General features: G+C 34.9%; 1 protein-coding gene across 7 annotated transcripts in view; it reads right to left on the reverse strand.

Annotated features, from left to right (window-relative positions):
- The window catches only part of GNGT1 (G protein subunit gamma transducin 1), a 303391-nt gene that overhangs the window by 69855 nt on the left and 207617 nt on the right, over positions 1-25919 (reverse strand). For 4 of the 7 annotated variants that reach the window (XM_082472185.1, XM_082472187.1, XM_082472183.1 and 1 more), the window contains exon 3: positions 1903-2000. The exons of 2 other annotated variants lie outside the window; for them this stretch is intronic. In XM_082472185.1, coding sequence (XP_082328311.1) covers positions 1903-1979 — 77 coding nt within the window. In that variant the 5' untranslated portion in view covers positions 1980-2000. Of the gene's footprint in view, positions 1-1902; positions 20676-25919 lie in introns of those variants that run through there. One more of the 7 variants, XM_082472186.1, reaches the window with a different exon arrangement.

A 25919-nucleotide genomic window follows, 5' to 3' on the forward strand; every position in this document is an offset into this window, starting at 1 on the left:
CTCCTGTGAAGTACAGGAACCATGCCTGGGTGAAAAAAGGAAATGGAAGGTGGCCATTAAAGTAGATAACATTTCTGTCGCTGGGTTTCCACCTTCATATTGGCAACTATTAACCACTTGTTGCTTTAGATGAATTAGGGTATCAGGGCATCAGACTTCCCTTCAATCTCAGAACACTGTCATGGTATTTTCTTGGTTAGCCTCTTTCCTTTAACGTGGGCTTTAAATTTTTAAATATTATTACTCTCTTCATTTGCCTAAAGGGCCATCAGTACGGCCATACACCTCCTAGTCAGAGGGCCCGAGGCTTGACAAGAGCCATTGAAGAGGACATTTATGTCTAACTTTTGAAATTGAGATGAGCATGGGCATGTTCCCATTATTCTGATAATCATGATGTTCTGCCTAGGGCATAACATTTTTCACTATAATGAATAATACTACAATAAAATTCGGCTCTTATAATTCTTATATCACAGAATTTAATAGTTGAGAGAGACCACGAATACTATCTTAATCCAACAGTTTCCCACTTATAGTAGCTGAATTCTTTTTCTCAAATGAAATCCTACATGGAATTCTTTATCTCCATTCCACCTTTCTCTGATGTCATACAATACTTGTTCAGAGAAAGGAGAGACATATCTTTTACGTTCCATCTTTTAATGAACTTTCCATGACATCTGGTACCTTTTTCTAAAAGAGTTCCTCTATTTTCCATTTTTTCTGGGTGACATCTTTACGTTTCCTCACACTGGACCCTCTTTTTAAAATCCTGAACACATGGGTGGAGATGTCCTTCCAGTAGATTTCCTTTGACAATTTTCAGAGAGGAAGAGTAGTCTTCCTGAGCAATCTCAGTAACTCCCATGAGCCTCCTTTCCCCAAGCCTAAATAACTTATTTTTCATATCTCAGGGGTTTCTATTTTATTTAATGGGATGCCTTCAAAAGAAAGGCCCCAAACTTGACATATGGATTAAAAAAAATCCGAACACAGACTATTTTTATTATTATCAAACAGTGTAGAATGATGTGGACACAAAATTGTGTTCTTCCTGAAATCATACAGTTTAGAATAATATTAACTCTTCAAACCAGATAATAATAGCAACCATGTACGTAGACCCCCAGATAGAAGTATTTACCCTACAGTTCTGGGCATTGTGTATATAAGAAACTGGTTTTTGTTGTTGATGATGCTTGTGTAGAGGAGCACAACTTGCCACCCCAAAATATCTCTTTGGCATGCGATTATTCAAGCTGAAAACAATCAAGCTGTGCCCCATTGTCTCGACATGGTCCAGAGAATATTTGTTTATCAAACATTTGCTTTTCCCTCTCCATGTGAATTGCCTTTCTCCACTTTGAAGTCCCAACCCACTACACCTAACATTCTCTTTTGTCTTTAGCTGAAGGTGGTACTGTAGGTGACGGCTTCAGCCATCTTGGCGAGTTACTCAGTTCTCCTGGGTTCCTCCCATGTTTACATGTTACTAAACTTTTGTTTGATTTTTCTCCTGTTAATCTGTCTCATGCCAATTTAATTCTTAGAGGAGCCAGAAGAACCTAGAAGGGTAAAGGAAAATTTCATCCTCTCCAACACTCGTGTGTGTGTGTGTGTGTGTGTGTGTGTGTGTGTGTGTGTATTTGTGTGTTTTACTAACACATGGTTATATTTTCTACCATCTCAATCCAAAATAGGAATTTTTTTTGAAGAGCACAGTAAGGGAGATAGATAGATAGATAGATAGAGTTACATATATAGATTTTTTTTCCTTGCAAAGGTGGCCACCTGAAACTAATAAGATTGAAAAAATCTGAATATTTAACATTGTCCTTATATTAAATAAGACTACATGAAGCAAAGATTTATTTTACTGTTTCTTACATTCTCTCTTACCTTCTCTTTCTCTCTCTTTCTCGTTCCTTTATCCCATAAGCTAACTGTTTTTTGCTTTTGTTCTTCAGTGCTGCCATTTAGCTGCCTATATATGGTTCCTGTGGAAAAAACAAATTTGAATGTTTTCTTGGCTTTTGTGTCTGGCAGAAGTAGGACAAGAAAACAATTCCAGCACAAATATTTGGATGTCTAGGAGATTTTCCCACAAAACAAAAATAGGAAAGAGTAAAACAAAAGTTAGCTGTCAGGAACAGCTGTCTGGCAAACTTTCTTGCATTTACAAGTAGTCCTTGAAATGACCATTTGGGAGAAGCCATTACCCTGGTTTGCATGGCTCACTAGGTCAAAATGGAATTTCCTTCCATACTTGCTTTGACCCCTCCAAACATCTACTAGTCACACCCCAATCAGTCTTCATTCTAATTGGTAGAATCTTCAGTATCCAGGCAATAAAGATAATCCCACACCTTAGTTCTTGGGTATTCTTTCCACATTTGAAAAGCTGAACTGTGCAATATTCAGACCAAAATCTTCAGTATTGAAATTCTTACAGGGGCTTTGTAGACTCATAGTACTATTTCCCTCAAGTAAAGCAAATTAATTTTATGGTTGAATCAATACCATGCCCACACATAGAAATAAAAAGGAAGAAGTCAGCTCTCAAAATCAGCATTTCCAAAACGTATCTGAAAATTATAAAGAACTGATTGAAGTCCGACAGGATAACATGAGTATAATTCAACCTTGAATTTAGATAAATACAGAAGGTAATGATAATACATTTGCTATGGTGTAATGGGAAAGAGATGTTTTTCTCCTATTTGGGAATATCCCTTCATCTGAGTGGATGAACACCAACGTGCTAGGATGATGCTTAGTGCAGCTAGAATCTCAGAAGGACTTGGGTGGGTGTTCAAGCCAAAATAAACTTTTATTGTTATTTAAGCCTTGGTTTTTCAGGATTATTAACTCAGTAGGGATTGTGGAAAGATGCAAATCCTTGATCTGAACAGAAACCCATTTTGTTTTGAAAGCAAATGTACTTCTTCTCCAGTCTCTTATTTCCACTAACCATACTATTCTCTGGGGGATTATTTCTTACACTTGCCTTGGAGATATTTGCCATTTCCTTGTAAGCTGGAGTTTTGATGGTCAGCATTGCAGATGTTATATATTATCCAAAAATATCTTCCAAGGAAAGAGTACTAGCAACTAGGCATTTTAGTTCCGAGAGAAAAGCATTTCTATTAAGTTTGAAGTACTAAAATGTGAGAAGTCAAAATTGTCCCGCGTGAAAAGACGCAGAGTTTGAAGAAATGAAAAATTAATCTCACTGGGCTCTTTTTAGTTGATTTAAAATAAGTTATTTATTCATTTATTATTGAGCCTCAATTGAGCCTGGATTATGTCTCCAAAGATAAAGAACTGGAATCCTTTCACACGTGGTCAATTTAATTCTTAGGCTATCTAGTGCATCAAATGAGCTCTTACAGTAATCCAAAGACAATTTTTAATATTAACTCTTGGTCAATCCATTTGATTTTCCCAATAATCTGGTTCATATTTGCTTATAAGTATTTTCCTGTCATGCTACTTCTTCCAGTATTAACTTCTGCTGCACACACTAATATCACTCTAATGATTTATCTTCTATTAATAAATTGAACAAGACTTCTTCTGTCTCCTTCAGGAAAGCAGTCTCCTCACTATAATCATATGTCTCTAGCCATAGAGGAAATGCATCTCTGTCTTAGTGACTCTCTCTCTCTCTTTTTCCCCCTCCCTCCTCTCTTACTAAATAAAATTTAACCTTTGAGGAACTTCCTATTACATGATCATGGTAGCAGTAGTTCTTTAAATCTCCCTGAAACTCCTCCCTAAAACCAAACTGATTAACCATAAGAATAGAAGAAAAAAGAACTCAGATGACATTTTCAACCAGTTTTATATCACAGTCCAAAATCCAGCATTTTACTTTATGGGGAAACACTAGAGGGTGTCCAATAAAAGCCAAGAATAATGCAAGGATGCTCACTATCAGCACCTGTGTTAGACATGGTACTGAAGATATTAACCAATGTAATTAGAAGAAAATAATTAGGGGCCAAAGAGTGGAAAGTAAGAGGTTAAATTAGCATTGCTAGCGGGTGATAATGTATGATTGAATTTTTTTCAAAATCCAAGAGAATCTATGAAAAAAAGTGGTAAAATCCATGAGAATTTAGTAACAGAGAAGAACATAAAGTTAGTATACATAAATTAATCATCTTCATGTATGTAAACAATAATCTGTTAGAAATATAAGAAAAGGCTCATTTACAGTAGCAAGAAAAATAAAATTCTCAGGCAAAGCCATTACATAAAAATACCTTAACAAAGCCTTAACTTTAAAACATTACTAAAATTATACAAACTATACTTGAATAAAAAGATTGAATTATCATGTTTTTGAACAGAAAGACTTAGTCAGAAATGTATCAGTTGACTGTTAATTTATGAGTTAATAATTACAATTTTTAAATTTTTTAAATGTTTTAAACTAGAAATAATGTGGAAAAATAAACAAGTAGCCAAGAAAACAGCAATTCATGATAAAAGTTCTCAGCAAACTAAGTAAACATGGAAACTACTTAATCTGATAAAGAGCATACATGGGGAGTGGTGGGAGGAACCCTATGGCTAACATCATACTTAATATTCAAATACTGAAGGTATTTCACCTAATATTAAGAACAAGGCAAGGATGCTTACGCTCATCAATTCTATTCAACGTCATACTGGAAGTCCTAGCCATTGTGATAAGGCAAGGAAAGGAGTCATGCAGACTGAGAAAGGAAGACATAAAAGATTATTTATTTTAAAAATAGCCAGAAAAACTTTGGAAAGAAATAACAATATCAGTGAGCTTGCTTCTATAATTTAAAATGTGTGTTGATGCATGAAGAAACATATCAGTAGAACAGAATAGAAATTCCAATAATAGAGCCAAGTATATGCAGAAATGTAGTGTATTATACAAGGGGGTTTCCCAAATCCCTGAGGAAAAGATGGACTTTTTATTACAGGGAGTTCTCACTTTCCATGGTAATATAGGAACACAAAAAAATGACTATGCAAGCTGATATCATGTAGAGCAATCTTAATAGTTAATGGAAAACTTTATGTTATCAAGTATTTTTGGCTGCATACGTAGTTTCTCAAACGGCAGAAGTGTCACCATTCTCAAAGTCAGCTATTTTTTTAATATAATTTCATTTTTGTTTGATTCAAATTTACTTCAGCATTATTATTTTTATTTCTTCAGCACACTTTTTACTTTGTGCAGCAATTCTCTCTTAATTATCTATTTTTATAAAATGGCACATGGAGTTATCACTGGAGGCCAAGAAGGCACACAACTATATGCTTCACTGTGCATGAATTGAATAATTGATGTACAGTGACCAATTACCAATAGGATTTGAAAGAAGTAACATGATTTGTCACTGAGCAAGATGTCCATCTGTTGTTTATGTAGTGGTTTATAAACTGAAGAGCTAGCAGCAAAGTTTGTACTGTATGTAATTATTCACAGTTAATATACTGTGGTAACTGAAATTTGAGCTACATTATTGAGGAACAATGTTATTTAACTAAACCATGGTAATTGAAATCCATGCATATTTGAATCATGAAAACTGGGATTGCCTGTTAATTATTAGTATAACTGGATAGCCATTTGAAAAAAGATAAAATATTTGTACCTCACTCCCACACGAGAATACATTCCACAACTGATCACAGTTCTAAATATAATACAATGAAAATCTCACATAAACTAGGAGAAAATATAGATGAATTCCTCTGTAATCTGAGTATTGGAAATATTTTCTAATCATTACTCAATATGTAAAATGAGAGAAATGACTGATAAATTTGACTACATTAAAATTTTTTCAGTGTGAAACACAAAACAAAGAAAATTTCCATAAGCAAAATCAAAGGACCAACTAACAGTTAAAAAAAAAGATATTTCCATTTATATAATGTCAGGCATATGAAAAACTGCATAGCTCCACATATAATGAGAGAAATAAGAGTTTAAACTATACTGAGATACCACTTCTCACCTATCACATTTGCAAAAATAAAAAAAAAGATAGACTCTTGCAAAACTGTACTACTGTATCACCAGAGTATTAACATTGATACAGTCAAGATACATGATATTTTTATCACCACAAAGATCTCTCATCTTGTCATTTTATAGCTACACCTTTACTTCTTCTTTAATAACTGGCAACCAGTAATTTTCTCTTTTATAATTTTGTCATTTTAAGAATGTTATATATATGTAATTATGTAGTCTGTAACTTTTGAGGACTGGCATTTTCTTACTAAGCATATTTTTCTGAAGATTAATCTAGATGTTTTTAATGTGTCAATAGCTTTTTTTTTAGTTAATTAATTAATTAATTTATTTTTGGCTGCATTGGGTCTTTGTTGCTGTGCACGGGCTTTCTCTAGTTGCAGCGAGCGGGGGCTACTCTTCGTTGCAGTGTGCAGACTTCTCATTGCGGTGGCTTCTCTTGTTGCAGAGCACGGGCTCTAGGTGTGCAGACTTCAGTAGCTGTGGGCTCAAGAGCGCAGGCTCAGTAGTTGTGGCGCACGGGCTTAGTTGCTCCGCGGCATGTGGGATCTTCCAGGACCAGGGATTGAACCCGTGTCCTCTGCATTGGCAGACAGATTCTTAATCACTGCACCACCAGGGAGGTCCCCCCTTTTTTTAAAATTGCTGAGTAGTATTCCATGTTATAGATGTACCACCATCTGTTTAACCATTTACCCACTGAAGGACATCTGGGTGGTTTCCAGCATGGTTTCCAATTTTCGCACAGATCTTTTGTTTGTGAGCATAAATCTTGATTTGTCTGGGATTAATGCCCAGGAGTGAATTTGCTGGGTTTTATAGTAATTGCATATTTAGGTTTTTTTAAAAGAAACTGACACACTATTTTGGCAGAGTGGCTGTAGCAAGGTATATAATCCACTCTGACAATCTCTTTCATTTAATTTGGTTACTTAGACTTAAAATAGCATATAATTACTTATATATTAGTAGTTAAGTCTGCCATTTAAATTTTTGTTTTCTGTGTGTTCTGTTCATGTGTGTTCTTTTTTTTCTGCTTTTCTAAGGGTTACTTGACCATTTTTTAGAATTTCCTTTTGATTATTTAGTGTTTTGAATGTATTTTTATATGTTTTTTAAGGGTTGCTCTGGATATTGCATTATGTATACATAACTTATCAATCATAGTATGCTGGTGTCATTGTTTGACCAGTTTGAGTGAAGTATAGAAACCTTACTTTTTGTACTTTTTACCTTCACTCATTTATAATATAATGGTCTTAAGTATTTCCCTACATACATTTAGAACCCTGTCATACAGTGTTACAATTTTGCTTCCACTGTCAAACATAATTTAGGAAATTTTGAGAAGAAAAGCCTACTGTATTTACTCATGTTATTGCTTATCATTTGATTCTTTCCTTCGGATGTTATAAGCTTTCTTCATTTATTATTCCATTTCTGTTTAGACAACTTCCTTTTAGCCATTAATTTAGGGTAGGTCTACTCGTAAAACGTTCTCTTACTTTAACCTCATCTGAAAATGTCTTGATTTTCCCTTCATTTCTGAAGGATATTTTCACCAGGTATATGACTATAAGTTTATGTTTCTTTTCTTTTAGCACTTGAAAAATGTGCCACTTTCTTTTAGTTTCCATTTTCTGATGAGAAATTTGCTGCCATTCAAAAGTTTTTTTTTTCTATAGGAAAGGTGTTATTTGTTCTCTTGTTGTCTTCTTTGTTTTCTTTGTTTTTAGTTTTCAGAAGTATAATTATTATGTCTTGGCATTGAATTCTTTGAGTTTACCCTGTTTGAAATATTTTCAAATTTGTGTACTGTAGATTTATTTCTCTTGCTGAATTTGGTAAGTTTTCAGCCATTATTTCTTCTAGTACTTTTTCAGTCCTGCTCTCTTTCTCCTCTCCTTCTTACACACTGATGACACAAAATTTACTTTTTAAAAAAATAATCCCACGGGTCCCTGAGGCTTTTATGTTTCTAACTTATTGTCTCTCTGTTGCTCAGATTGATTTGTATTGTTTTGTCTTCCAGTTCACCAATTCTTTCCTTTCACTCATTCTGTTGTTGAGCCCATCCATTGAGCTTTTTACTTCAGCTTTTATTTTTTATTTCTGAAATGTTTATTTGGATGTTATATATATTTTATAGTTCTTTGCTAAAACTTTCTATTTTTTCATGTGTTTCAAGTGAGTTTGTAATTGTTTGTTGAAGCATCTTTATCAAGGCTGCTTTAAAATCTTTGTTTTGTAAGTCAGATAAGTCTAACATCTCTGTCATGTTTGTGGATGAATAGTCATGTTTTAAAATATTGATAATTCTTTTTCATATGTATTCCTAGTGCAGCTCCATGAAGTAGGTACTATTACTACTACCATTTTCCAAGTGAGATAACCCTCTCCCCTCCAACTTCCAGTCTTTGACTTGGTATTTTGGTATATGCTAAAAAAGAAAGAAAGTGACTACATAAATTTCCAAGAATGGAAAATAAGCACACCATGTGTATTAAATTCCTACATTAAAAAAAAAAGTGTTACATTGGAAGCAATTCTAAAAATAAAATAGACAACATATTAGTTAATATTGTGGTTCCTATCCTGGTGCCCCCAAAAAAGAAAAAAATCCCATTGTGGATCGGGACTGTAAAACAGATAAGTGCTTTTGGTTAGGTTGACACCATCTTGAAAATCTATTGGTAGGCATTGACTGTCAATCAGTAGAATGTCATCTTTTTGCTACAGTAATTGGCTCAAAGAGGAATATATAACTTATGTTAGTCCACTCATCCTAAAGTCCAGGATTTGTGCCTGAAGGTAGAGAAAGATAAATTTTTTTGTCTTCTAGATGGTATTACCTGGAGCTGCAGCCTTTCAGCTAATTTAAGGAATGTGAGACCAAGAATAAAGATAATTGAGAGGGGCAGAGACAAGAAAACAGCAGGGAAAGGAAACCAGAACTCTGATCAAACTCAGGTGAATCTAACTCTATCTCTAGAATTTTCAGTTAAATGAGTCAATAAATTATCATTATGGTTTAAAAAAGTTTTAAGTGATCCCAAATGTCCCCAAGGATAAAATCTTTTATCTTTATGCTTTATTGAAGAGACAATGCTTCTACAAACTCCTTATCAGTACTAGTCTTGAAGCTTTTTTAAAACATTCTTTAGTCTTAGCCTCAGGAGGCATAAGTATAAGTAACTGCCAAGTCTTGTAATATATCAGCGTGGCTGACAGGACTTTACCAAAAAAAAAAAAAGAGTATACTGAGAAATTTATAATGTGCTATAGCTTTTCTTTTTGAACTAATTTTATGAACATTTGTGCCTTACATTTTAGATTTTCTGTATTTTTGTAAAGATAATACAATATGGAAAAAAGTCAAATATCATAAGATATAATTAATAGGTTCTGTCCCACCCCTGATATGCAGGCCTATAGTTCCTTCACCTAGAGGCAATCACTGATATTATTTACTTGATTAAGCACAAGGAAATACCTTATACATATACAAGCATACATACAATTATCTGTCCATTTTTTGTGTACTCAAATGATTACTAGCTGCACGTACCCTTCTGCACCTTGCTTCTTTTATTTAACAATATATTTTTATTTTCCAGCCATTCCATATTAGTACTTACTGGTGATTTGTTCATTCATACGAACTCTGTAATTTATAATCAATCTTCATTTTAGGGATGTTAGGTTTGTTTGCAGTATTTGACATTATAGGTAGTACTTTCATAAACAGCCTTGTACATACTTCTTTGCAAATATACTAACATATATCTACTATAAATTCCTAGAATGATAACCATAGTATAAGTACATTCTGAATTTTAATAGATATTGCCAAGCTGCCTTCCAGAGATTCTATTTTTTTCCAAAAATTCTCCCCAATTCAATTTTGTTAAAATTTTACCATCTGATAGACAAAAGACTGTTATATTTTAAATTTTTATTTATTTATTATGAGTGATATTTAGCATTGTTTTACACATTTATAAACTATCTGTATCTGTTTTCCTGGGAACTTTCTATTTATGTTAAACTTTTGCTTATTGATTTACAAGATCTCCTTATACATTAAAGAATGAACCATTAATTGCCATATGTGTTTATGGTCGATAATGTGGACTGGTTTACTTAAACTCTATTCCCCCTCTCTCTGGTATGCCTTCTTTTCTGCAACTATTGGAAAACTAATAACTGCTTTCCCAGACTACCTTAGAACTAGACTTCTGTAGTAAATTGGTATTGCACTTAGGTGTATTTGCATGAGATTTGTATGGAAGCAGTAACAGTGAACCTGTGTTCACTCTTCTGACTGGCTTTATACTGTTAAGCAAAATTTTGGAGATGTGAGGTCATATAGAGTATTGGCTATTCTTCATCTTCTTGATAAAAAGTGGCTGTTTTGGTGGAAGAAGCAATGGCATCTCATACTCCCATTCCCATATACCAGTTTTGTAGGTGGCAAGAGGCATTTTAGGAATAGCAAGTAAACTCATACACCAGTGCCAATTCACCAGCTTTGTAGCTTCCTGACAACATCTCCTAATCTCTGAATTCCAGCTACAGAGGTGTGTAGTTCACAGTGGCAGTTTTGGAGGTAAAACTTCCTCTGATTGGACAGAGCAACAGTGTTTGGGGGGTGATTCCTGATACCAGCTTCCAGCTCATTCCTCCACTTTCCAATGACATTGTAAAATGCATACTCTCCTTTATCAAATAGCTTTCTTCTTAATATTTCTTAAATAGTTTCTGTTTCTTGCACTGAATCCTGCCTGAGACAATGTTGCAAAATCTCTTTTCCAGTTTCCTGGCTTGAGTAATTTGAGTCTTTTCTCTCTCTCTCTTTTTTTTTAAAATTAATCAGTCTAGTTAGAGTTTTAGAACTCTAGTTAAAGAACTAACTTTCGGTTTCATTGATTTTTCTCTATTGTTTTTTCTGTTCTCTGTGTCATTTAATTTTACCCTATCTTTATTGTTTCCTTCCTTTTGTTTGCTTTAGACTTAGTTTGCTTTTCTTTTCCTTTTTTTTTTAAAGTTTCTTAAAATGGAAATTTAGATCACTAAGAACTTTCTTTTTTCAACACAGTAAATTTTTTATACCTGTATCGCAGCTATAAATTTCCCCCCAAGCACTGCTTAGCAAAATCAGTCACAGTGTACAAACTTTTCTTATCTTGTCTATAATGGAAATTCTTCTATAATATCATTTCACCATGATATTTTAATTTTGACTCAAATGACACAGAGACATATAAAAACATACCAAATAATATATATTTACATTTTATATACTATCTCATTAAGGAAATGCCTGGATTGCATCAATCTTTGATGATCTTGGAAGATAACTATATTTTTACTTCACTCTCAACCTTATGTGGCTGAGCTGAGGCTATCAGCTGCTGAGATCCTGAGACAGCAGCTATCTGGAATTTTTATTTTGGGAGTCTGCAAACTCAGCAAGGAAGTTCAGATGTTGACTACCAAAAAAGTAAAAAAAGAAAAGACAAGTGTCCAAGTCAACACAGATGTGGCCAATGCCAAAATGAAAATTCAAGTAGAAGCACTGAAGTCCTACAATTTCTAAAAATTATCTGCAAGACATTATTAATCCACTAGGGATTATTCTTCAGCTATCTAGGTATTACTTCAGGTATAAAAACATAACTCAGCATACCTTATGAAGGGTAAAGGTATATTAAATAAAGCATTAATGGCGTACTGATGATAACAACAGAAAAAGATACACCTATTTTCTAGAGAAGAAATTTTACTCTTCAGACACAATAAGATATAAAACACAGAAGAGAATTTGGTCTTTTCTTATGAGTTGGAGTTGATTAGATAGATTGTGTGACTCTCAAAAAGTTTATATACAACAATCTTACCTCAATTTTTCATTTTATTTTGGATAGAAGGAATCTGCTTTTACCAATCAATAAACTGTAATGTATCACCTGAACTTAAATGAGAACTACCTCCTATTGTTAGTTTAATGTCCTGCTGTTACCCTTGCTCTCCAACCATGAGAACAGACTATTTACCCTCATACTATTTGCCCTCAGATTGACATTCATATGGAAACATTAATTGCCCAGTGGGTGGTCAAGATACTCTTGTTTTTCTTCTACAGCCTGATGAATAACCTCCTCTGCTGTCATTTTACAGTTTGTGCAGAGCTCTGAACCTTTCTACTTTAGGTGCATTACTCTGCTGATGCTTGAATGTTTGTATAAAACAGACCCAAGTAGGTGTTACCTCAACCCACAGAGAATATTGGGTTCATTCTAATTAGTTACCACTAGTAATTAATCTAAAGTCTTCTCTTGTAATTCAAGGTTTGAGAATCCTGTTTATTGTTAAAATAGGGGTAGGTATTATTTTTTCTTGGTGAGCTAAGATCATTTCTTTTCCTAGATCATTTAACTCTATGAGTTGTAGATCATTATTATCTACTTTTTACAGATGATGAAATTCAGGCTTACAGAAATGAGATCTTTTCCCCAGGATCTTACAGCTCTTATAAGGCAAAGGCAATATTCAAATTCAGAGTTTCTGAGCCTATTCACTTCATCTCTAACTTCAGATTCCTCCTAACCATTCCATCTATTGTCCCTTCATTAGTCATTTCATGCTATAGATTAGGTGTTTCACTAAGGAGAGAGCAATGGAAAAGGAAAGAGGAAACTCAAAGGAATTTATCTTCTAATCATAGGAAAGAAGTAACATAGTGACAAGCAAAATGTTCCAGGTTTTGATATTTTGTGTATTTTCCAGTAAGTGATTTTCACTTTTGCAAACCAATAAAACCTGATAAGCCTTCCCTGGTGGCGCAGTGGTTGAGAATCCGCCTGCCAATGCAGGGGACACGGGTTCGAGCCCTGGTCCGGGAAGATCCCACATGCCATGGAGCAACCAGGCCCGTGCGCCACAACTGCTGAGCCTGTGCTCTGGAGCCTGTGGACCACAACTACTGAAGCCTGTGCACCTAGAGCCCACAACAGGAGAGGTCACAGCAATGAGAGGCAGGTACCGCAACGAAGAGTAGCCCCCCTTCACTGCAACTAGAGAAAGCCCGCGTGCAGCAACGAAGATCCAACGCAGCCAAAAAAAAAAAAAAAACAAACAAAAAAAAAAAAACCTGATAAAAATACCCACCCATCCTTTCATTGGGTATAAAGAATTTCAGATTTGCAATTGTCCCTTTTATTATCAAAGTCATGGTGAGAGAGACTAAGCTTTATCTATTAATATCTTTATTGACAGGCATTTAAAAGCAAAATATTGGAGAAAAGACATGGATACACAGTCATTTGTTTTTTACCCCCCATGTTGTGCTATAAGATGCTCATTTTCCTTACACCACTCACTTCCCCTCATATCCTGTACTCACCCTATTTCCTATTTCTTTGAAATCAGTGATAGAGGTGAAAGATTTATTGTCCCCTGGAAGCCAACAGAAGAAAGAGGATTTGTTTCATTCAACAAATATTTATTAAGCATCTTTTGTATTTAGGCATACAAACAGTAAAAAAAAAAAAAAAAGACAGAAAGGTCTCTATTCTTATGGAACTTACATTCTAGAGACCATCAGGCAATCAAGTCTGAGTATTTTGAGGTGGATTTCTCTAGATTTTATTTGTGAAATTTAACTTTAGGAAAGGTGTGACCATATTTTATCTCTTTGGTAATCAAATCTTTCCAAGAGTTGACTTTATCACCATAGATTTCTATGAGGCAAGCTTGGCTTAATAAGTTATTCATAAATAATAAAAAATAACTGATAGGAAAAAAATATGAAATTAGCCATTGTTTCCCTATTTAAGATAACAATTGAATGTAGTAAAATTTAATAAAAGAGTTCTTTGACTTTATAATTAGGTAATATATTATTTTTTATGGCTATTATGTCCTGTTCACAGATAGATATTGTAGCTTAGAAGCATGATCTGTCACAGAATTTCATGGTGACACATTTTGCTTAAGCAAGGATAGTACCTGCTCTCCTCTAAAATCACATGGTTCAGATGAATTTCCAGTAAACTAAAATTGTGATTCTAACTAGTACATATACAGGATGAGGTAGTTGAAAAAATGCTTTGAGGCTTTTCAAGCACCATTCGAATGTGAATTATCATTGTGAAAGACCTTTCCAAGGTCACACAAAGTTAGCGGGAAGCCAGAAGAAAACCCAGGTTTTAGTTTCCTAGACTGGGGCTCTTTCTATTGCACAATCCTCCTTATAAGTGCATAAACCCGAAAGATGCACGAGGCACAATGGATAAGCTTTCTTAGTATGGTAGCTTAATTGTAAAAACTCCATTTTCATTCTATGAGAGTGACTCAATTTGCCACATAGGCCCACTTAAGATTTTTTTAAAGTTAAAGAAAGTAACTAATGGCTTTTAAAATATGTCCTTCACGTGGGCCAGACATGAAATAGTTTTTGAAATAAAATGCCCAAAGCAGTACACTTTTCAATAATGAATCACTAACCATTTGTCTCTGTGCTAAAACTTGGCTTTTAAGAAGAAATTTTTAAAACTCTAATTACAGCTTACAAAAGCATAAAGGTCAAAAAAATGATGTTTAGTAGCTTAATGGGATTTCTTATTGAACCAATACAGCGTTATAAGGAGGCTGTTTTTCTCTTCATCAAAAAGCTGCACACATAAACCAATATCACCGGTTCGAAATTATCAATGTGTCATACTAGCATGCTACTCAAATCAATTGTCAAGCTCTTAAGCACCTAAGTTATACGCAAAAGGCTAAAAGACTGATTTTCTAAGTGAGCAAATATATGAGCTGTTGGGAATGCATGAAAATCTCTCTTGGAACTGAGAAGTGGAACCACTACAAAACATTTTCATCTCAATGAATCTACATTTAGCGATGCAAAAATCACTACTTGGTTGTAATGAAATTGAAAGCAGAACTGATTTCTTCATTTCATTGCTTGAATAAATCAACTCTACAAAATATTTCTTTAGTAAAAGTCAGGATAAGTCACAATCCCTTAACTAATGCCTTTTACAGAGTTAAAACTTATTTTTTGCTTGTTATAACTTATTCTTTACTTCTTGTATCCTATTCTTTTACTTACTGGATTTTATACTGCTCTTATACAATAAAAATGGTACAGCTTTGTCATTGTTCCTAAGCTAAGATGGAAAGTGAAGTGACTGCGGTTTTCCAGAAAGTAATCTTAAATATTGGTTCAATGCATGCTGGGGTTATAGTTTACGTAAGTCATGAGGTGTAAGTATTGATATTTTTTGTGTCATTTTCAAGTCCAGAAGGCCTATATGGTATACTAGTTGTAGGGCTTTCCTTTGATTCTCTTAGATTATTCTAAACTTTGATCATATTAGGTTATTTTTTCTAATTTCCAAAAACATCCTGTATTAGAACAAGAAATGCCAACTACTGTGAAAAACAACTACCAAGTATCAGTGGCTCAGCATGATCAAAATTTGTTTCTTCCTCACATCACTGTTGACTGCAAGTTAGTTAGTTCTCTTTCAAGAATGTGTCAGGAATCTAGGCTTCTTCCATTTTATAATACTGGCATTTTAAAAACACGGCCTCTATGACAACAACAGAAGGAAAACACTGTGGCCAAACACATAGTACATTTTCACAGCAGGCTTCAAAATGAATACATTACTTCTGCCTATAGCCCATTAGCCAGAATCCAGTCACGTGGCCATAACCCAACTTCAAAGGAGGCTCAGAAATAGTCTTCCTTTGTGTCCAGGAAAAGGAAAGAGGATTGGTGAGCACATAGCTATTTTCTGTCACAATCCCTAAACAACAAATCTGCAACACCTAAACATTTCAGATTGTCATCCCAACCCTTGAAACCTGGTTATTAGTGGTAGGAGGTAGGGTTGTTGGGGACAGATAAATGTAGCAGGCAGTGCACATAAAGATATATGATAAACAAGAGCTGTCAGTTGCTGTCTGCCATAATGTCTCCTTTTCTTCCTTCTGTCCTCCCCATCAGCCACCCCTCCTGGTACTTCCCAGAGTCCCCTTGAACTGACTGGAACAGTTTGATCTGGTCCGTAGAGAGCAAAGACTTTCCAAGGTTTCTAAATACCTTGATTTCTACTTCGTGAGGAAATTAGATAGCCTTAGTAGAGGCCAGCAGAAGGGAAGAAACAAAATACTCCTGGAATTTAAACTGTTAATAGAAATAAATGCTTTTTTTGTTGAGATACTGACGTGCACAATTCCAAATCACTCTTATTTAGCTGCATATTGGAATGAACTTGCAAACTACTGTTGTCATATTGAAACATGCTAAGAATCTAGTGAGCTGATAAACTGATACCTCAAAGAAAGGAAAAATGAAAATTAAATTAGAAATAAAAATTAACAACTGAGGGCATTCAAAAATAAATTTCCATCTTATCAGTTCCTTTCAAAGACACCAATGGTGAGTATTGTTGTGAATGGAAGAAGTGATTTTCTTTTCAAAGTTTTCCATTCAGTAAGATGACAAAGGTATCTGAAATTACAGATCTGAAATCAGTGCTTTTCCTGCTGGCAACTTAGCAGCTTTTGTAATTGATGTGACAGTTTCATTTCCCCACTGCTGCAGACAATCAGCATGTTACTCCATCTCTCAAGCAAATCTAAAAAAAAGATTTTCAGGTTTACTTTTTAGTAGATATTAACATTTTCCAAACAAGATATGGTGGCAATGACAGACTATATCGATTCAAGGCTTTGACAACATCCTGTTTTGGATGATACAAAACAAAAAGCTGTCAGTGTGACTTCATCAACATACCTAATAATTGCTTCAACAGGACAACTGATCATTTAAAATCTTTCTCTAAGGGCCTTTTAAAAAGGGATTCTCCTTACCACAGGGTCAGGTGGACATGAATGAAGGATGAAGGTAGACATGTGCTCATACCTTGGTCCCAGAATTATTTTTCTTGCTTTGAGAATAAAGGAGAAGACTTTTAACCCTTTGTTCTATTTAACCTCATCTTTTTCCTTCCTTTTTTTCACCCACATACCTTGAATTTAAGCCCCACTGAATTCACTGTTTCGGGAATGCACAATGATCTTTCACACTTCTAGGTCTTTTTGCACTGGCTGTTCTCTCAGCCTGAGATATACGGTATCAGTCAGAATTAGTTAGGTTATGTTGGAGTGAAAAATGACCCTTCACATATCAGTGTCTTAAAAAATTAGAAATTTACTTTTTACTCCTGCAATATGGATTGGTGAGGCTCATCTTATCACAGTCACCCTGACACCAGGGGTGGTGGAAACTTCACCTCAAATTGTGCTTCCATGATCATAGCGGAAGTGACAAGGGTTCATGGCAAATAGTTCACTGGCTCTTAAATTTTATGCCTGAAAGTGTCATGTCAGTCATTCATTCTACTTGCATTTCACTGACAAAAAAAAAAAAAAAAAAAAGCATATGATTATTCCTAAATTGAAAGGGGAAGAGAAGCGCAGCCCTACTGTGGAAGGAAGAAAGCCAGGTATTTTTGTTGAGTAGTGCTAATGACTACCACATCAACCTTTCCATCAGGGGAAGTTTAACTCATGTTTAAAGATCCAAACAAATGTCACCTCCTGTGAGAAGCATTCCATGACTTCTCAAGGTAATTAATTTCTTCTTTATCTCTACCATCCAAATATTTTGTATAGATTTTCTTGGAATACTTACCATATTGTATTATAATAATCTATTACCATGTCTGTATTACATTGAATTAAACTGAATTACCCTGAAAATTTCTTATTCACATTTTTATGCCAAGTGCCTGGTATAGTTGCAGCACAGGCTGCGTGTTTACTTCTTACTGAAGGTCTGTTTGTCCATTTTCCTCGTTAGACCATAAGCTTGCTGAGTACACAGACTATGCCTTTTTGCACCATCCTAACTCTAACGTTTTACAACAGTACTTGGCCCTAGGAGAAGCCCACTATATGTTGGATTAATTAATCGATTAATTATTTTTGTTATTATACCATGTTGTGTGTGGGTAGGCTAGGTTATGCTGCAGTAAAAAGAAAAAAACAGTTCCAAAATATTAGATAACTTCAGCAAAAGTTTATGAGTTGCTCATTTTACATATTCTACATGGATGGGCAAGGGGTTCTGTTCCATTCACCCAGTCAGGGACCTAGGCTGATCTAAGCTCCACTGTCTTACGGCAGACTCATCCGTAAACTCAATGTCTTTTCAGATACCCTGGCAGAGGAATAAAAAACTGAAGAATCACAGATGGCTTTTTAATTCTTCAGCTTAGAAGCAGACTATCACACTTCCACTCATATTTTATTTTCATTGGCCAGAACTAATCATTTGGCCCCATAATTGAAGAGGGCTGGGAAATACTGAGAAACAAATGGAATACTTGGTGTGCATTACTGTTTCTGTCTCATGGTTGAAGGCAATAGTCTCATAATAAATATAAAATGTCTACAGTATGGGAAATATAATGTTGGCAAGCAATATAATCACCTTTCTCTAGCACTTTTCAAGTGAGAAGATGCCTGAACTCAGTAACTGGTGTAAAATGCCTATGGAGTTGAGAAGGAGAATAATCAAATTGCTGTGCTTGGGAAACAATTCCTTCACAGACATTCAAAAGACTTTCAAGTTAAAATGAATCTACCTTTCAACTTCCCGTTAAATATCTATAACAATAAAACCTATGCTATAACACTAGAAGCTAGGAATAGTATTTAGCTATATGCTAGACACTGGAAGGAATTTACAACTAAAAATGTTGATAGGTTTCGACAGATGAGCAAAGTACTGGTCTTTGCTCACCTTGCTTCTGTGTCAGCACAGGGGACGGGGAGGAAATATTTGCTCAACTTCGACATGTTTCCCCAGCACAAGGATGCTGAGATTTCACTAACTCAAAAGCTGGGACTTTTTCATTATCATATAGGTATTATTTCATTAAGCAGTCATAACTATGTCCCATTTTCTCTCTCTGTTTTCTTTATGGAAACAAGTCTTAAACTCAGTTAATCTACAAACAGACAGGTGGGAACCCTGTTTCCTAAGATGCCCTCTGTTAGAGTGTGTCATTTATGTGTATTCAACTGGACAAAGTATCAATACTAGAGATTGCCTCAGACTCTCTCTTCTGTGTATAAAATATAGGATGGCAGCAAAGAAGTGAATTTTATCACACTCTATTGGAGTTATATTAGTTGGATAGCTAATAGGCATGGAAATGTGGTCAGTATGTTGTACTCTTAAACCTTGTCCTTAGCTATCAGGATCAGAGGAAAATACTCAACTGTTGTGACAAAGTGGACAATAGGGCTGATTTAATGAACATATCCACTATGGCAACAATTCTAACTAGAGTATTTCACATTCAGGGATAAGTAAGCAAAAGCAAAACAAAGCAAATAAGAACTGTAAAAAATGTACTTAAAGATATTTCAAAGCAATCTAAAGACTATTCCTAGGTTTTTATGTCCTCTCCCCCAATCACATATTTTTTTATTGAAGTATAGTTGATTTACTGTATTAATTTCAGGTGTACAACACACTGATTCAATACTTTTATAGATTATACTCCATTTACAGTTACTATAAATATTGGCTATATCCCCGTGCTGTACAATATATCCTTGTTGTTTATTTTATACATAGTAGTTTGTACCTCTTATTCCTCTATCCCTATCTTGTCTCCCTTGACTGGTAACCATTGGTTTGTTTTCTATATCTGTGAGTCTGTTGCTGTTTTGTTATTTCATTTGTTTGTTTGTTTTTTTTTTTAGATTCCACATGTAAGTGATGACAAACAGTATTTCTCTGTCTAACTTATTTCACTAAACATAATACCCTCCAGGTCCATCCATGTTGTTGCAAATGGAAAAATTTCATTTTTTATGTCTGAGTAATATTCCATTGTATGTATATAACACATCCTCTTTATCCTTTCATTTGTTAATGGACACTTAGGTTGCTTTCATATCTTGCTATTATAAATAATGCTGCTATGAACTTTGGGATGCGTGTATCTTATCAAATTAGTGTTTTAGTTTTCTTTGGATATATACCCAGGAGTGGAATTGCTGGATCATATGGTAGTTCTGTTTTTAGTTTTTTGAGGAACCTCCATACTGTTCTCCATAGTGGCTGCACCAAATTACATTCCTACCAACAGTGTAGGAGGGTGCCCTTTTCTCTATTTTCTCACCAACATTTGTTATTTGTGATCTTTTTGATGATAGCCATCCTGACAGGTGTGAGGTGATAGCTCACTATAGTTCTGATTTGCATTTATCTGATGATTAGAGATGTTGAGCATCTTTTCATGTGCCTGTTGGCCACCTGTATGTCTTCTTTGGAAAAAATGTCTATTCAGATCTTCTGTCCATTTTTCATTGGGTTGTTTCCTTGATATTGAGTTATATGAGCTGTTTATGTATTTGGGATATTAACCCCTTATCAGTCATACCATTTGCAAATATTTTCTCCCATTCAGTAGGTTGTCTTTTGGTTTTGTCAATGACTTCCTTTGGCGTGCAAAAGCTTTTTTTTTTAAACATCTTTATGGAGTATAGTTGCTTTACAATGTTGTGTAAGTTTCTGCTGTATAACAAAGTGAATCAGCTATACATATACATATATCCCCATATACCCTCCCTCTTGCGTCTCCCTCCCACCCTCCCTATCCCACCCCTCTAAGTGGTCACAAAGCCCTGAGCTGACCTCCCTATGCTATGTGGCTGCTTCCCACTAGCTACCTATTTTATATTTGGTAGTGTATATATGTCAATGCCACGCTCTCACTTCATCCCAGCTTACCCTTCCCCCTCCCCATGTCCTCAAGTCTATTCTCTACATCTGTGTCTTTATTCCTGTCTTGCCCCTAGGTTCTTCAGAACCTTTTTTTTTTTTTTTTAGATTCCATATATATGTGTTAGCATACGCTATTTGTTTTTCTCTTTCTGACTTACTTCACTCTGTATGACAGACTCTAGGGCCATGCACCTCACTACAAATAACTCAATTTCGTTTCTTTTTATGGCTGAGTAATAATCTATGGCATATATGTGCCACATCTTCTTTATCCATTCATCTGTCGATGGACACTTAGGTTGCTTTCATGTCCTGGCTACTGTAAATAGTTCTGCAATGAACATTGTGGTACATGTATCTTTTTGAATTATGGTTTTCTCAGGGTATATGCCCAGTAGTGGGATTGCTGGGTCATATGGTAGTTCTATTTTTAGTTTTTTAAGGAACCTCCATACTGTTCTCCATAGTGGCTGTATCAATTTACATTCCCACCAATAGTGTAGGAGGGTTCCCTTTTCTCCACACCCTGTCCAGCGTTTATTGTTTGTAGATTTTTTGATGATGGCCATTCTGACTGGTGTGAGGTGATACCTCATTGTGGTTTTGATTTGCATTTCTCTAATGATTAGTAACGTTGAGCATCCTTTCATGTGTTTGTTGCCAATCTGTATATCTTCTTTGGAGAAATGTCTATTTAGGTCTTCTGCCCATTTTTGGATTGGGTTGTTTGTTTTTTTGATATTGAACTGCATGTGCTGCTTGTATATTTTGGAGATTAATCCTTTGTCAGTTGCTTCATTTGCAAATATTTTCTCCCATTCTGAGGGTTGTCTTTTCGTCTTCTTTATGGTTTCCTTTGCTGTGCAAAAGCTTTTAAGTTTCATTAGGTCCCATTTGCTAATTTTTGTTTTTATTTCCCTTTCTCTAGGAGGTGGGTCAAAAAGGATCTTGCTGTGCTCTATTTACAATGGCCAGGACACGGAAGCAACCTAAGTGTCCATTGACAGATGAATGAATAAAGAAGATGTGGCACATATATACAATGGAATATTACTCAGCCATAAAAGGAAATGAAATTGAGTTATTTGTAATGAGGTGGATGGACTTTGAGACTGTCATACAGAGAAAAGTAAGTCAGAAAGAGAAAAACAAATACCATATGCTAACACATATGTATGGAATCTAAAAAAAAAAAAAAAAAAAGGTTCTGAAGAACCTAGGGGTAGGACAGGAATAAAGACACAGACATAGAGAATGGACTTGAGGACACAGGGATAGGGAAGGGTAAGTTGGGACGAAGTGAGAGAGTGGCATGGACATATATACACTACCAAATGTAAAATAGATAGCTAGTGGGAAGCAGCCACATAGCACTGGGAGATCAGCTCGGTGCTCTGTGTCCATGTAGAGGGATGCGATAGGGTGGGTAGGAGGGAGACACAAGAGGGAGGAGATATGGGGATATATGTTTATGTATAGCTGATTCACTTTGTTATACAGCAGAAACTAACACACCATTGTAAAGCAATTATACTCCAATAAAGATGTTTAAAAAAAAAAAAAAAAGAAAGCACAATATCCCAGCAATTACAGGTTTTCCTTTAGGACACATTTTTTATGTTAGGACACATCCTCTGTAAACAGTCAAACAACATCACTCTGCTAATGAGTAGAAAACAGATCAGATCATCCTACTCTGTTCTTGGCAAAGTCGGTCTAACTGCAGACGGAACTTTCCACTGTGACTATACACACGTTTGTCACTGAATCTGACTTTTCCGAAACATCTCTAAGTGGGAATGCTTGAGCTTGACATTAATAGCTCTTTGACTTGATAATACCTCTTTTTCTAATAACTCCTTTTCACAACCAATGAGAGAAAGGAAGCCAGAAAAGCTTTTACTCTCACAAGGGTGATATGAGGAGTGAAATAAAATGGTTCCAAAACCTATAGACGCTGTTTTAATAAAAGAGTATACTTTAATTGTGATAAAATATCCATAACATATAATTCCCCATTTTAACTTTCTTTAATTGTACCATTCAGTGACATTAAGTACACTCACATCTTTGATCAACCATCATCACAATCCATCTCCAGAACTTTTGGCTTTCCAAACTGAGACTCTGTACTCATTAAACAATTACTCCTCAATCTACCAAGATGGTACTTTTTGAAAGAAGCCAATTTGGCAGAATATTAAAACTAAAGAGAATGAAATTACACTGTCATATAGTAAGACCTAATTCTAAAGCCCAACATATTAGTATATGGTTTGTGAGGAACTAACTGAAAATATTTTCCTTTTTATGCTATAATTCATAGATTAATTTTACTTTATTTCCATGTTCAAAAGTTTTTTTACTATAATTTTATGTGTTCAGTTAATATTCTGATCAAGTGTTAGTACTAAAATCAAGAACGATTGCTAGGATACATGGGGGAAAATAGGTTCTATTGTACTTTTATAGGTAAATAGATATAATAGAAAGTTAAATAAAGGACATAAAAATAAAAAATAAAAATAAAAAATGGATCTTGCTGTGATTTATGTCATAGAGGGTTCTGCCTATGTTTTCCTCTAAGAGTTTTATAGTGTCTGGCCTTACATTTAGGTCTTTAATCCATTTTGAGTTTATTTTTGTGTATGGTGTTAGAAAGTGTTCTAATTTCATTCTTTTACATGTAGCTGTCAGTTTTCCCAGCACCACTTATCGAAGAGGCTGTCTTTTCTCCACTGTATATTCTTGCCTCCTTTATCAAAGATAAGATGACCATATGTGCGTGGGTTTATCTCTGGGCTTTCTATCCTGTTCCATTGATCTATATTTCTGTTTTTGTGCCAGTACCATACTGTCTTAATTACTGTAGCTTTGTAGTATAGTCTGAAGTCAGGGAGCCTGATTCCCCCAGCTCTGTTTTTCTTTCTCAAGATTGCTTTGGCTATTTGGGGTCTTTTGTGTTTCCATACAAATTGTGAAATTTTTTGTTCTGGTTCTGTGAAAAATGTCACTGGTAGTTTGCTAGGGATTGCATTGAATCTGTAGATTGCTTTGGGTAGTACAGTCATTTTCACAATGTTGATTCTTCCAATCCAAGAACATGGTATATCTCTCCATTTGTTTGTGTCATCTTTAATTTCTTTCAGCAATGTCTTATGGTTTTCTGCATACAGGTCTTTTGTCTCCTTAGGTAGGTTTATTCCTAGGTATTTTATTCTTTTTGTTGCAGTGGTAAATGGGAGTGTTTCCTTAATTTCTCTTTCAGATTTTTCATCATTAGTGTATAGGAATGCAAGAGATTTCTGTGCATTAATTTTGTATCCTGCTACTTTATCAAATTCATTGATTAGCTCTAGTAGTTTTCTGGTAGCATCTTTAGAATTGTCTATGTATAGTATCATGTCATCTGAAAACAGTGACAGTTCTACTTCTTCTTTTCTGATTTGGATGCCTTTTTATTTCTTTTTCTTCTCTGATTGCTGTGGCTAAAACTTCCAAAACTATGTTGAATAACAGTGGTGAGAGTGGGTAACCTTGTCTTATTCCTGATCTTAGAGGAAATGGTTTCAGTTTTTCACCATTGAGAATGATGTGTGCTGTGGGTTTGTCATATATGCCCTTTATTATGTTGGGGTAGGTTCCCTCTATGCCTACTTTCTGGAGAGTTTTTGTCATAAATGTGTGTTGAATTTTGTCAAAAGCTTTTTCTGCATCTATTGAGATTATCATATGGTTTTTATCCTTCAGTTGGTTAAAATGGTGTTATCACATTGATTGATTTGCATATATTGAAGAAGCCTTGCATTCCTGGGATAAACCCCACTTGATCATGGTGTATGATACTTTTAATGTACTGTTGGATTCTGTTTGCTAGTATTTTGTTGAGGATTTTTGCATCTGTCTTCGTCAGTGGTATTGGCTTGCAGTTTTATTTTTTTGTGACATCTTTGTCTGGTTTTGGTATCAGGGTGATGGTGGCCTCGCAGAATGGGTTTGGGAGCTTTCCTCCCTCTGCTATATTTTGGAAGAGTTTAAGAAGGATAGGTGTTAGCTCTTCTCTAAGTGTTTGATAGAATTTGCCTGTGAAGCCATCTGTTCCTGGGCTTTTGTTTGTTGGAAGACTTTAATCACAGTCTCAATTTCAGTGCTTGTGATTGGTCAGTTTATATTTTCTAATTCTTCCTGGTTCAGTCTCGGATGGTTGTGCTTTTCTAAGAATTTGTCCATTTATTCCAGGTTGTCCATTTTATTGGTATATAGCTGCTTGTAGCAATCTCTCATGATCCTTTGTATTTCTGCAGTGTCAGTTGTTACGTCTCCTTTTTCATTTCTAATTCTGTTGATCTGAGTCTTCTCCCTTTTTTCTTGATGAGTCTGGCTAATGGTTTATGAATTTTGTTTATCTTCTCAAAGAATCAGCTTTCAGTTTTATTGATCTTTGCTATTATTTCCTTCATTTCTTTTTCATTTATTTCTGATCTGATCTTTATGATTCATTTCCTTCTGCTAACTTTGGGGGTTTTTTGTTCTTCTTTCTCTAATTGCTTTAGGTGTAAGTTTAGGTTGTTTATTTGAGATTTTTCTTGCTTCTTGAGGTAGGATTGTATTGCTATAAACTTCCCTCGTAGAACTGCTTTTGCTGCATCCCATAGGTTTTGGGTCATCGTGTTTTCATTGTCATTTGTTTCTAGGTATTTGTTGATTTCTTCTTTGATTTCTTCAGTGATCTCTTGGTTATTTAGTAGCGTATTGTTTAGCCTCCAAGTGCTTGTCTTTTTTACACTTTTCTTCTTTAATTGATATAGTGTCTTATAGCGTTGTGGTCACAAAAGATACTTGATATGATTTCAATTTTCTTAAATTTACCGAGGCTTGATTTGTGATCCAATATATGGTCTATATTGGAGAATGTTCCATGAGCACTTGAGAAGAAAGTGTATTCTGTTTTTTTTTTGATGGAATGTCCTATAAATATCAATTAAGTCCATCTTGTCTAATGTGTCATTTAAATCTTGTGTTTCCTTATTTTCATTTTGGATGATCTGTCCATTGGTGAAAGTG

This window comes from Balaenoptera physalus (assembly GCF_965194825.1).
Source record: "Balaenoptera physalus genome assembly, chromosome: 8".
Classification (NCBI taxonomy): domain Eukaryota; kingdom Metazoa; phylum Chordata; class Mammalia; order Artiodactyla; family Balaenopteridae; genus Balaenoptera; species Balaenoptera physalus.